At 38.9% G+C, this 12,500-nt stretch overlaps 1 protein-coding gene across 1 annotated transcript in view; it reads left to right on the top strand.

The window, feature by feature from the left end:
* Positions 1–12,500, top strand: part of LOC119574176 (exportin-5-like) — a 23,195-nt gene that overhangs the window by 1,064 nt on the left and 9,631 nt on the right. The window contains exons 2-13 of the mRNA XM_037921267.1: positions 1,354–1,518; positions 3,065–3,180; positions 3,356–3,362; positions 3,651–3,779; positions 4,877–5,035; positions 5,931–6,101; positions 6,791–6,934; positions 7,095–7,247; positions 7,836–8,075; positions 9,364–9,465; positions 11,015–11,197; positions 11,559–12,500. The exon at positions 11,559–12,500 is cut by the window's right edge and continues 15 nt beyond it. Coding sequence (XP_037777195.1) covers positions 1,399–1,518; positions 3,065–3,180; positions 3,356–3,362; positions 3,651–3,779; positions 4,877–5,035; positions 5,931–6,101; positions 6,791–6,934; positions 7,095–7,247; positions 7,836–8,075; positions 9,364–9,465; positions 11,015–11,197; positions 11,559–12,500 — 2,466 coding nt within the window. The 5' untranslated portion in view covers positions 1,354–1,398. The remainder of the gene's footprint in view (positions 1–1,353; positions 1,519–3,064; positions 3,181–3,355; positions 3,363–3,650; positions 3,780–4,876; positions 5,036–5,930; positions 6,102–6,790; positions 6,935–7,094; positions 7,248–7,835; positions 8,076–9,363; positions 9,466–11,014; positions 11,198–11,558) is intronic.

The raw sequence follows: 12,500 nt of genomic DNA, 5'->3' as shown, positions 1-12,500 counted from the left end.
GTCGAACGACGTTGAATAGATTTTGTAACATGGAGATGGGGACTTAGTCTCTAGGGATTGCATCCATACTAAAAGTAATTATAAGCCAACTGCCACAATAGTTTTGTTATAGAAAATGTTTGTGAGACATCCCTTCAGTGTGGAGGGTACAGAAGAGCTGCAACGAGGAGGACTTTTAGAAAATGGACTTATAGAAAACATGACTTTATAAACTCTGTCTGTATGAGGGCGTTGTGGACTTAGTAGTGGACATAGAGCAGTGATATGCAGCAGATGTTTTTGTCATTTCTTGGAAAATATGAGACCACAGCAGCTGTACCAGTAACTATTTCTTATGTTTTATAAGAATGTGGTGTCCATTTTCCTCAATCTCTGTGTGTCGCTCTCGGTAACATTAGCCGAATTACTAAGTGTTTAGAAGATGGCCACTTTGATTTTCTAAATTAAACTTTGCTCTTAGTTACTTTTGATGTTGTTTACATGCATACACTTGAAACTTGCTGTCTGCTGTAATAGATGGCTCACAGGCTGTAGTTCATGTTAAAGGCTAAGTATCAAGTAATTAATATGGATTTTCCGTATTTTCCGTATTTTCCATATGTCGCTTTCTTATTTTTCTTTCTCATTTCTTATTTTTTCTTATCTTCCTAATTAATTCCTCTTTCTTTTATACCAATTAATTTCTTTCTTTTATTTCTCATTTTCCCTTTTTTCTTCTCCCACTTCATTTCCGTCTTTTCTTTCTTATTTTCTCATATTTCTTTTCTTTCTTATTTTCTCATATTTCTTTTCTTTCTTATTTTCTCATATTTCTTTTCTTTCTTTTCCCATTTCATTTCCTTCTTTTCTCTCTTTGGATATTCTCTCTCTCTCTCTCTCTCTCTCTCTCTCTCTCTCTCTCTCTCTCTGTCTCTGTCTCTGTCTCTGTCTCTGTCTCTGTCTCTGTCTCTCTGTCTCTGTCTCTGTCTCTCCCTCTCCCTCTATCTCCCTCTCCCTCCCTCTCTCCCTCTCCCTCTCTCTCCCTCTCCCTCTCTCTCTCTCTCTCTCTCTCTCTCTCTCACTCTCTCTCTCTCTCTCTCTCTCTCTCCTCTTCTCTCTCTCTTCTTCCTCTCCTCTCTCTTTCTCTCTTCTCTTCTCTCTTCTTTCTCTCTCTCTTTTCTCTCTCTCTCTCTCTCTCTCTCTCTCTCTTCTCTCTCTCTCTCTCTTCTCTCTCTCTCTCTCTCTCTCTCTCTTCTCTCTCTTTCTCTCTCTCTTTCTCTCTCTCTTTCTCTCTCTCTTTCTCTCTCTCTCTGTGTTGGTAATTTTCATGGAGTTCCCTTTCATTTTCACCCATCCCCCCCTCTCTCCCCACAGTGCCAAGAGGGTAGCAGAGACGTCGCGTGGCTGCAGTGACACAGGATGGACGTATCCTCGCAGGTGGCGGATGTGGCGGGGCAGCTGGCCCAGGCCGTCAACACCACCATGGACCCGACAGTCCCGCACGCCGTCAGATTGGCCTCTTACAACCTCTTAGAGAAGGTCAGGGCTGTAAGGGAGGTTGTGAAGGGGTTGGATTTTATGTATTGGCTTAGATTTTTTTAGTTTTTTTGTTTTTTAATGGTGTTTTTTTTTGGGGGGGGGCTGTGTAGGATTGTGTAGGAGGTCTGGGATGTAAGGGAGGTTGTGAAGGGGTCGGATTTTATGTATTGGTTTAGATTTTTTTTTTTTTTTTTTTTTTTTTTTTTATTTTATTTATTTATTTTTTTATGTGTAGGGTTGTAACTTTCGACTGTATTGGGTAATTCTTTGATTAAGGTAAGTTGTTGGATTGTCTTTAGTTGGAAATTGTTTTGACTTTGAGAATTAATTGTGGAAGTGAACTTTGGTGAGGAAAGTTGAGGTAATTTTGACACTGTTGAGTACATTTAACTTGGTGGTGTTGTTGAATAAATGATTGTGAAGGTGTGTTACTGTTGTAAATATTTGCTAGCATTTTGCTAGCAATTCTTAATGCCAAATCATTTTAAACAAGCAATTTTAAGATATAATTTGACTATGATCAAAATGATTGTAAATTGATTTAGATAAGATATACCAGAAGCTTTTAAACTGTTTTTTAAATTAATTTGTATTGTCTCAATCCTTATCATCTCTAAATCTTTAGTATATTAACAAAAGAAGAATTCTCAACATAGGAACAAGTCAGCATTTATTACTCCCTATTACATCATAGCATGTTATAACCTCTTATCATGTTTTGAACGTACTCAGTCAAAAATGAGAAAATGTCGAGGTAGTGAGAGAGTGCCATTGCTTTTTATCACTTTCAAACACTAAGGAATATCTTACATAAATCTTTTATTAAATGAACTACACTGTCTATTGAAAGAAAGAAAAAAAAAAAAAGATATGGAGTCATTAGTTTATAAAACTTATTATATTTGTATTTCTTATTGGTTCACTATGCATTTCAAAGTAATATCATATTTATATATCAATCATTTTCATTATTTTGAAGAAAGAGACTGTAACTATAGTTTGAATGAAATAATCAATTTTCAGTATTTTCAAGTATTTGAAAAAATATTCTTTCTTAAGCTATTGGAACAACCAGATTATATCCATAGAAAAAAATAATATGTATATGTAAACACATCAAAGATAATGACTATGAATATACTACATAGATTATTTAAGGTTTTACTATTTATAGGGAAGAGAGCTTGGGAAAAAACATCTGTTTTGTATAGAAAAAGAGCAAGATATTGATAAATAACCCTTTATTCTAAGAGATGAGATCATGTTGAGGTGTTAATTGGCTCCTTGGTGGCTGAGTATTTGTGGAGCCATCCTTGTGTTACAAAATTCTCAATGGACAGTACATATCCCTCTTTACAAAGGGTTAAACCAACTCCCTCAGAATAGAAAAGTGGTGAAACAATGGAGTGAGAGAAAAAAGATGATGCTAAAGAGTACTTGTTCATTCGCTCTCCCCTCCTCTCTGTGCCTCTGTTCCCATTCCCTCCCCTCTTAATTATCTCTTTCCCAACCACCAACTCTGTCAACCAACTTTGTCATGCACTAGGTCAAAGAGGAGAGTGAGGTGGCCGTCGGTTGCGGATTCCACATGGCCCACCCTTCCAAGGAGCCGGTTGTGCGCCACCTGGGCCTCCAGTTACTCGAACACACCATCAAGTACAAGTGAATATCTGTGTCCACAAAAGTCTTTTAGTGTAGTTCTCTATTACATTGATAGTTTTACTCTGTTTTGTCTGTGGTGTGGTGGTGTGGTGTGGTCGGTTTGGGTTCCTGGTTTAGGAGTGGTTGTGGCCTGGGTAGTTTGTGTAAGTGGTGTTGTGTGTCGGTGTTTTTGTAGGTGGGTTGTGTTGTGTCTGTGGTAGTTTGTGTTTGTGTGGTGTTTTGTGTGTGTGTGTGTTTTGTGTTGTGTGTGTGTTGTGTGTGTTGTGTGTGTGTGTGTGTGTGTGTGTGTGTGTGGTGTGTGTGTGTGTGTTGTGTGTGTGTGTGTGTGTGTGTGGAGAGAGAGAGAGAGAGAGAGAGAGAGAGAGAGAGAGAGAGAGAGAGAGAGAGAGAGAGAGAGAGAGAGAGAGAGAGAGAGAGAGAGAGAGAGAGAGAGAGAAAAGAGAAAGAGAGAGAGTCTTATTTGTTTTAAGGAATATAGCCTACAGTTTTGTATATTCATTTTAATTGAATTTTTTTTTTTGTTGCAGGAAAATACAATGCAACTTGTCACTGATGGAACCCTTGACCTTCTGACAGAGCAGTTATATGTTAAAGATAAAGTAAGTAACAGTTTAAGGTATTTAAAGTTAGCTTTAGGGCAGGGTGATCAAAAATAGATAATGAATGGGAGATTTCATGGAGAAAGTTATTTTGATTGTCTGCTCTTGTTCTTCATTATTTTTTGTTTTTGAAAAGTAATGAGGTAGGGAGGTATTACAAGTTGAAGGAGAGTATTGTGTTACCTTTAGCAGCCAGTTCTTGTGTATGACTCTGCTGATGTTAAAGACAGGTCTGAAAAGTAATGAGGTAGGGAGGTATTACAAGTTGAAGGAAAGTATTGTGTTACCTTTTAAAATGTTAAGTTGGATTTGTGCAGAGAAAGATGAACAATCCTTGAGGTTACTACTTAATTTCACACACACGCACACTCACACTCACTCACTCTCACTCTCACTCTCACTCTCACTCTCACTCTCTCTCTCACTCTCTCTCTCTCTCACTCTCTCACTCTCTCACTCTCACTCACTCACTCACTCACTCACTCACTCACTCACTCACTCACTCACTCACTCACTCACTCACTCACTCACTCACTCACTCACTCACTCACTCACTCACTCACACACTTACATGTGTGTGTATGCATGTGTCTATATATAGAGAATTTAAGAAGTAACCTCAAGGACTGCTTATACACATACTCATGGGCATGCTTGCGTACATGTGTGCATGTGTGGTGCCAGTCACCTAGGACTTCTGCATATGTGAGGAAGGAAGCTTGTATAGGCAGTAGTATATGAATATGTATATACAATACTAAGCCATACTAAAGCCATCCATAATCAGCCTCATTGATCATTTGTGTTGTTCTGGTATTGAATTGCATTTTATGATTTACCGATGGTTATTTTACTTCAGAGATATTTTTCTTTGGATATGATTACTATAGTGTTTATAGGAATATTAATTGTTACATATGATAACCTTTTTTATTTATTTTTGTTATTGTACAAATATTTTACCATTGCATTTATAATTATTAGAATTATTGCTTTTTCATATGCAGAGTACTTCATATTAGTATCATCATCACCTAAAAAAACACAAAAGAGAAAGAAAGAAAGAAAAAAAAAGAAAAAGCATCTTCCCTCTCCAGGTGTCCAGACTTGTGGTGGAGATGATGAAGCGTGAGTGGCCGCAGCAATGGCCGGGGCTGCTTGAAGAACTCCACGCACTTTCCAAGAGAGGGCCAACGCAGACAGAGCTGGTCCTCTTTGTGTTCCTGAGGATTGCGGAGGATGTGGCAACGTTGCAGGTATGTGTTTGGCGAGGTTCCTAATGGGGTTCTTCTTGTTCTTGTTCTTGTTCTTCTTGTTCTTCTTGTTCTTCTTCTTGTTCTTCTTCATGTTCTTCTTCGTGCTCTTCTTCTTCTTCTTCTTCTTCTTCTTCTTCTTCTTCTTCTTCTTCTTCTTCTTCTTCTTCTTCTTCTTTTTCTTCTTCTTCAAAAATATCCTTAGCAGCCAGTTCTTGTCTATGACTCTGCTGATGTTAAAGACAGGTCTGAGGGTGTCCCATGTGCATAATTGTCCTTATGAGATGCTGGCAATAATACTGCAATTTTACAACTCTGCATTAGTAATGACATGGAAATCCTTCTTGACAATTTTTTACTTATTATCAAACGGCTGCTGCAGTTTTCTACTAGATAAATACAAATGGATGCTATGTGCCTTCTCAGTGATGCAATGACATCAAATGTAGAGGTTGCCACTTAAACGATATTAAGTAAGTAAAAGAAACGATATTGAATAAGTAAAATTTTAGTCACTATATACTTGAGGTTGTACTGCAATAGTAATTTTATCTTATTACAGTAAATTATTACCATAGGGTCTTTTAAGATTTAAATATTTATACTATTTAAGTATTAACTTTGACATGTGGCATCAGTATGAAGCAAAGATGAAAGTGCTAAGGACAGTCTTTAAATGAGTCATAGACAAATTCTGTGATGATACTGGAGTCAAAGACTTTCTAGAACAGTCCATATATTTATCAAAAAGCTTTTGTGAATATCGCCCCTGAATCTTTCAGCACAGGTTTAATGTTTTATGTTACAACTACCCAGACTCAGAGAAAGACAGAAATATGAAAAGCTAAAATGAAGTTATTTCATCCCTTTTCATTTGTGCATGCTTTCACTTCCCCAGAATTTGGAGTCGAACCAGAGGAGGAGAGACCTCTACCAGGCGATGACAGCCAATATGGAGAGCATGTTTGGCTTTTTCTTGTCTCTGCTTGAAGAGAATTACAAGCTGTACGAAGCCACCATGAAAGCGCAGAACCTCCAGCCAGCACAGCAACACTGCAGGGTCATGCAGGTATGACATACATGACATGTCCACTGTAATTTTTGTTTGTTAATCTTTTCAGTAGAGATGGCACCACAAGTGCTTAGTCAGCAAGGAGTCAGTTATTAGTCAGTCCTGTCTAATTCATCTTCCTTTCCCTTGATTTTCCACAAGATTTTTTTTTTAATTGTTGCTATTCACTTAATGACATTTTAATAATCATGAAGTCAGTAATGATAATAACTTTTAATAACATAAAAAAAATACAGCCAAGGAATAGGGGAATCAGCTAAGGTTATGTAGGGTCTACTAATTGGCTCCTTGGTAGCAGAGCAGTTGTGGAGCCATCTGTGTATAACAATAATTGCAGTGGACAGTACATGTATCTGTGGCCAGTGTGTTAATTGCAGTGAGTTTGCATGGGGACAGAACTTTGGTTTATTAATTGTTATTAGTAGGTTTTTTAAAAGAACTTTTGGTTAATTGTGATTAGTATTTTTTTTAGATAATAATTAATTTGTTATTATATTTCTTCAGTAAGTATAAGTTACATCTGTATTGTACCAAACATGTCATGGCATGACATGCTTACATCTTTTCATTTAACATGTCTTTACATAGGGTAGTCAGGGTTGAATAGATATGTCATATGGATTAATCATGTCATTACAAGTCATATCATGGTAATAAAGGCATCATTGCAAGGCATATCATTACAGGTAGTTCTGATGACTCTGACAGTGTATGTGGAGTGGGTTTCAGTGCAACACATCTTCGCAGATGATGGGAAACTCCTGAAGTCACTCTGCTTCTTGCTGAGTGAAGACAATCTCAAGATGGAGGCGGCAGAATGCCTGCTGCAAGTGAGTGCTCTCCTAGTTATTACTGCCATTATTTATTTTTTCACTCTTTTATACATTTTATTATATTTTAGATATTAGATTTTTTCGGCTGTGAGGATCAAGACAAAAAAAATGAGAGAATATTGGAAAATCTGAATCAGTAACTCCCTTCCTGGTGCAGATTGTGAGTCGGAAAGGAAAACTGGATGAGCGAAGACCCCTCATTCTCCTGTTTGGCAAGGCCCCAATGTCAACCATATTTGCAGCAGCAGACAGAGCAGTGATGGGGACCCTGAGTGAACACAATTACCGGTTCCTCAAAACTCTAACTCAGGTATGAGGTTTGGTAGTTGGAGGGAGTAACTGTACTCTGATTACCATTTTTTCAAATATCAGTCGTCATAGTGTTGCTATTGTTATCATCTTCGGTATTTTTACTATTACAGCTATAATAACCCTTTGCTGCCAGGTGTACATTCATGCCGTGCACACTATGGTGCCAACATGATCCCTCGGCAGAGGGACCCAGGCCACTATGAATACACCCAGGGAGAGAGGGCTTTTGCATCGGGAAGCCACCTGGCAGCATTAGGATAATAATAATAATAATAATAATGATAATGATAATTGTTATTATTATTATTATTATTATTATTATTATTATTATTATTATTATTATTATTATTATTATTATTATTATTATTATAGTTGTAATCTTCTTCTTCTTCTTCTTCTTCTTCTTCTTCTTCTTCTTCTTCTTCTTCTTCTTCTTCTTCTTCTTCTTCTTCTTCTTCTTCTTCTTCTTCTTCTTCTTCTTCTTCTTCTTCTTCTTCTTCTTCTTCTTCTTCTTCTTCTTCTTCTTCTTCCATCTACTATGTGAACGTCTGTTAGTCATCATGCATTTCATACTCATTCCATTCAGGTGCTCACAGCCCTAGGGTCCCAACTCTGTGCGTTGTGGGGTAAGGAAGCCGACGTTGGTGAACCCCCAAACTTCCGGGTGTACCTTGACGCGATGCTGGCCTTCACAGGACACCCAAGCCTCCACATTTACAACTTCACCAATGGGCTCTGGGGGCAGCTCTTCCGACACGAGCACATACCTCAGAGCAAAACCCTCCAGGCTGTATTGCCGTCATGGATCACCATCGTCTCGCGAATGGCAAGTCTCCTTTTGTTGGTTGATGAAGGGGATAATTTTTTTTTTTTTTTTTTTTTTTTTTTTTTTTTTTTTTTTATAGGAAGTTTTGTGCTTGAACTTTATTCTTCTCTGCTTCCTTAACTCAGTGTTGCTGGGAGTATGCTGTGCTCAATGTAGAATTTTTTGTGAAGTGTCTCTGCACATAGATGGCTCTGCAAGTGCTTAGCCACAAAGGAGTCAATTAATAGACCTTGTGACCTTACCTGATTTCACCTTTACTTGAATTGGCAGGAGAAACTTTATTTATTTATTTATTTTTTTATTAATGCTATGAATATTGATGGTGTTATTGTAGACATTATAATTACTGTAATATTATTGATATTAATAACAGCAATAAACAGGTGAGACAAGTAGTACTTATAATTGCCTCATTGGTGACAGTACAAGTGGAGCCATCTATGTGTAAAAATAATAATGTAAACTCACAGTGGGCATGGCATGTATGTACATGCCTATCGCTTTTGGGTTAACAAGTCCTATTTGCTACAATTATACTCATATTGTCAAATACTAGTGGACGTTTTTCCTATGTTATCAGGATGATGTTTTTAGCGACCAGTAATATATTTGGTATTGTTTGTCGAGTGTTCTCTGGCCATTGTCCATATCTTACCCATATCTTCATACCCCTTGGAATCCTTCCTCTACCTGTGCTAGTCATATAGTTATGTTCCTCTCCTCTGTCTCTTTGCAACTGAATGAGTTTTACTTGTATGTTAATGGTAATATATACCCACTTTCAGTCATACTTGAAGGGTAATCAGGATAACTTTTTCAGCTTCAGTGTTGTATGTATTTTGATATATGAGCATGGACTGTAAAATCAAGTTCTTGAAATACTGAAGATAAAAATTTGTGTAAGTGAAACATAAAAAGCAGGCCTGTTTTGCTGCTGGAACTTTGCAGTTAGTTGTTTGGGGGCAGATGGCCATTGAAAACATTTTTAGTACAATTTATTTATCATTATTAACTGTTATTCATTTATTTTTGTAATTTATTAATCATCATAATTCTTCTTGTATGAGAAATTCTGCTTTATTTTTGCATATACAAGAAGCTATTCGTATTATATGCATATTCATGAAAAAGACAAAGAACAGAAACGTTTTGTGTCAGTTGGTATAAATAAAATATTTTTATAGTATTTTGATGAGATCATTTGACAGGAAAAATGGATACGAAACCTTGGAAACCTTAGAAACCTTGTCCTGTATCATTTTTAATTTTTTGATCATTTTTCATGCAGGTCATGAAGCATGGCTATCCTTCGAAGAATGACTCGGAGAGCTGTCAGTATTCAAGGCTGGATTTTGACAGTGATGAGGACTACTCGTATTTCTTCTATAAGGTTTGTTCTATCGGTAGATTCCCTATGATTCTGTTTTTTTTTTTCTTTATTTTCTGATGTAAATTTCTTCGTTCTTTGAATTCTTGTGTTTTGTGTGTATTTTTTTTTTCACTTTTTACTGTCTTTTGTTAAGTTTTTCATATTTAGATTTTCAGTTGGAATTTTTGTCACTACGTATATATGTTCTTTTATATATATTTTTTTTGTCATTACTCTATAAGTCTTGCTTTTTTTTTTATTCACTTAATTTTCCTTTATAAAGTTAATTCTATATATAAATTATCTTGCTTTTTTTGTCTTTATTTAAACTCTTGTATAAATTTTGTTCACTTTATATATCAATTGTAGTTTTAGTACTGACATCAGGTAGATAGGTCGCTGCAAAATGGGTAGAAATGTCAGGAGTCTCATTTTGTATTTGATGTTGCATGTCTGATATTTTAAATGAGTAAAAGTATGAATATGATTAGGCCTAGATTAGATTTTTTTTTTTTTTTTTTATCTTGGCAGACAGACAGACAGGCAGGCAGACAGGCAGGCAGGCAGGCAGGCAGGCAGGCAGGCAGGCAGACAGGCAGGCTGGCAGGCAGGCAGGCAGGCAGGCTGGCAGACAGACAGACAGACAGACAGACAGGCAGGCAGGCAGCAGGCAGGCAGGCAGACAGGCAGGCAGATAGGCAGGCAGACAGGCAGGCAGGCAGGCAGGCAGGCAGGCAGGCAGGCAGGCAGACAGACAGACAGACAGACAGGCAGACAGACAGGCAGACAGGCAGGCAGGCAGGCAGGCAGGCAGGCAGCAGGCAGACAGGCAGGCAGGCAGGCAGACAGACAGACAGACAGACAGACAGACAGACAGACAGACAGACAGACAGACAGACAGACAGACAGACAGGCAGGCAGGCAGGCAGGCAGGCAGGCAAGGGCAGACAGCAAGCAGAGAGGCAGGCAGGCAGGCAGGCAGACAGAGAGGCAGGCAGGCAGGCAGGCAGGCAGGCAGGCAGGCAGGCAGGCAGGCAGACAGACAGATAGACAGGCAGGCAGGCAGACAGACAGGCAGGCAGGCAGGCAGGTAGGCAGGCAGACAGACAGGCAGGTAGGTAGGTAGGCAGACAGGCAGGCAGGCAGGCAGGCAGGCAGGCAGGCAGGCAGGCAGGCAGGCAGGCAGGCAGGCAGGCAGATGAATAGATAAAAAGTTTGAAATTTGATTTGAATCTGGACCAAAATTATTTTGATAAAATTCAGAAAGTGACAAAAATCTAGATTGTCTTAGGGAAGTACACCAAAACCAAAATACTTTTCAAAGTCAAAGTCAAAACAATCATCCAATTCAGAATGAAGTGATAATTAAATTCAAAATCTAGCATTGTCAAATTCAAAATTAGGATTAGGATACAATTTAGGATCAAAATGACTTATCAAATTCAACATCAACAGGAAATTCAAAATCACCCATCAGATTCAAATTGAACAAAATGAACATCGACATCAACATCAAATTCAAATTCAAATCAGTCATCCTCCGACCAAAAAATACCACTGGCCATTCCAGGTGCGCTCGGAGACCCTGGAGACGATCAAGGCGGCTTCCCTCCTGGCTCCCGAGACCCTGTACAGCTTCGTGGAGGAGTGGCTCAAGAACCAGGTGAAGAAAGCAGCTGATCTGGGCCAGCAGGAGAAACAGCTGTGCAACCTCTTCTCTCCTTTCTACCTCGAGTGGGAAGCGTTGTCTCAGGTATGTTAAGGGGAGTGAGTGGGTGTGAGTGGGTGTTTTTCTTGGCACTGTTTTTTTTTATTTTTTTATTTTTATTATTATTATTTTTATTTTTTTTATTCACTTACAGTTGATTTTTTCTTTGGATTACTTATAGCAGTATTATAAGTCATCTCAAGTTTTATTAATCTTCATAAAATCCAGTCATTGCTCAACTTCCTATTATGTTATAGATCTATTCATGTTGTGATTGTAGATTACTCATAGTAATTTTATGGATTTGCTCAATTTGCCATTATGAATTAACTGTTAATTAAGTTAACGGATATGCTCAGTTTGCTAGTAATGAATATTCATAATTTTTTTTATGTGCTCATTGCAGGTGTTGGAGAGTGTGATGAGTAGAGTGATGCAGAGTGAAGGTTACAAACCCACAGCAGAGAGTGGCTTGGAGCTACTTCGTCTGTGCCTCTCGTACCAGACCACAGACCCACTTATTCTGTCCACACTACTCTCCTGCATCTCCGGTCTCTTTGTCTTCATCCGGCTGGTGCCAAGTGTGCTGCCTGATGTGCTCAACAAAATCTTCTCAGCCCTGACTTTCTCTTTGCCCGGTCAGACGAAAGATTCCCGGAGTAGGGCGGTCAAGAACGTAAGGCGGCACGGGTGCTCGCTTATGGTGAAGATCGCACGTAGCTACCCAGATATCTTGCTTGAGGCCTTTGACTTTATCAATGGTGTGGTAGACAGCCTGAGCCACAACCCACAGGAGCTATCCCAGATGGAGAAGGTGACCCTCCAAGAGGCCCTCATGATCATCAACAACCACTTCCACAACTTCGAGAAACAGAGCACTTTCATTGGCAAGGTGTTAGGTCCTGTGTCTGAGATTTGGCTTAACATGAAGCAGCCTTTTAGCTCCCCCTTGGATTTCATGTCTTTTGTGGGACTGGACAAGGCACCTGTAGAGCCCAGTGAGAATGATGTCAATGGGCAGAACAGAGCGCAGATTATCTTTTGCGTCAACCTGATCATGGCTGTGATAAAGCGTTCAGAGTTCCCCACTGACACTGATGTGGCAGAACGTGGTGGTTTTATCCTTGAACGCTCTGATTCTGGGGCTGTTTTCTGCCGCAATCCTGCTACCCCACACGTCATGCCCTTATTGCACCAGCTGTTCTGTTTGGTGAGGCTTTTTAATGCACTCTGGCATCCCGAGGCCTTGGCCTGTGTCTCACCAGGCTATTCCAAAGCCCATAACCTTCCTGAGGCAGAGAGGAATAATATCTTAGGATTAGCAACTATTAACTCATCGGATCCATGT

The sequence above is a fragment of the Penaeus monodon genome, chromosome 6 (genome assembly GCF_015228065.2).
Source record: "Penaeus monodon isolate SGIC_2016 chromosome 6, NSTDA_Pmon_1, whole genome shotgun sequence".
NCBI lineage: Eukaryota > Metazoa > Arthropoda > Malacostraca > Decapoda > Penaeidae > Penaeus > Penaeus monodon.
The sequence above is the reverse complement of the archived record's forward strand: the minus strand, read 5'-3'. Positions and strand labels throughout refer to the sequence as shown.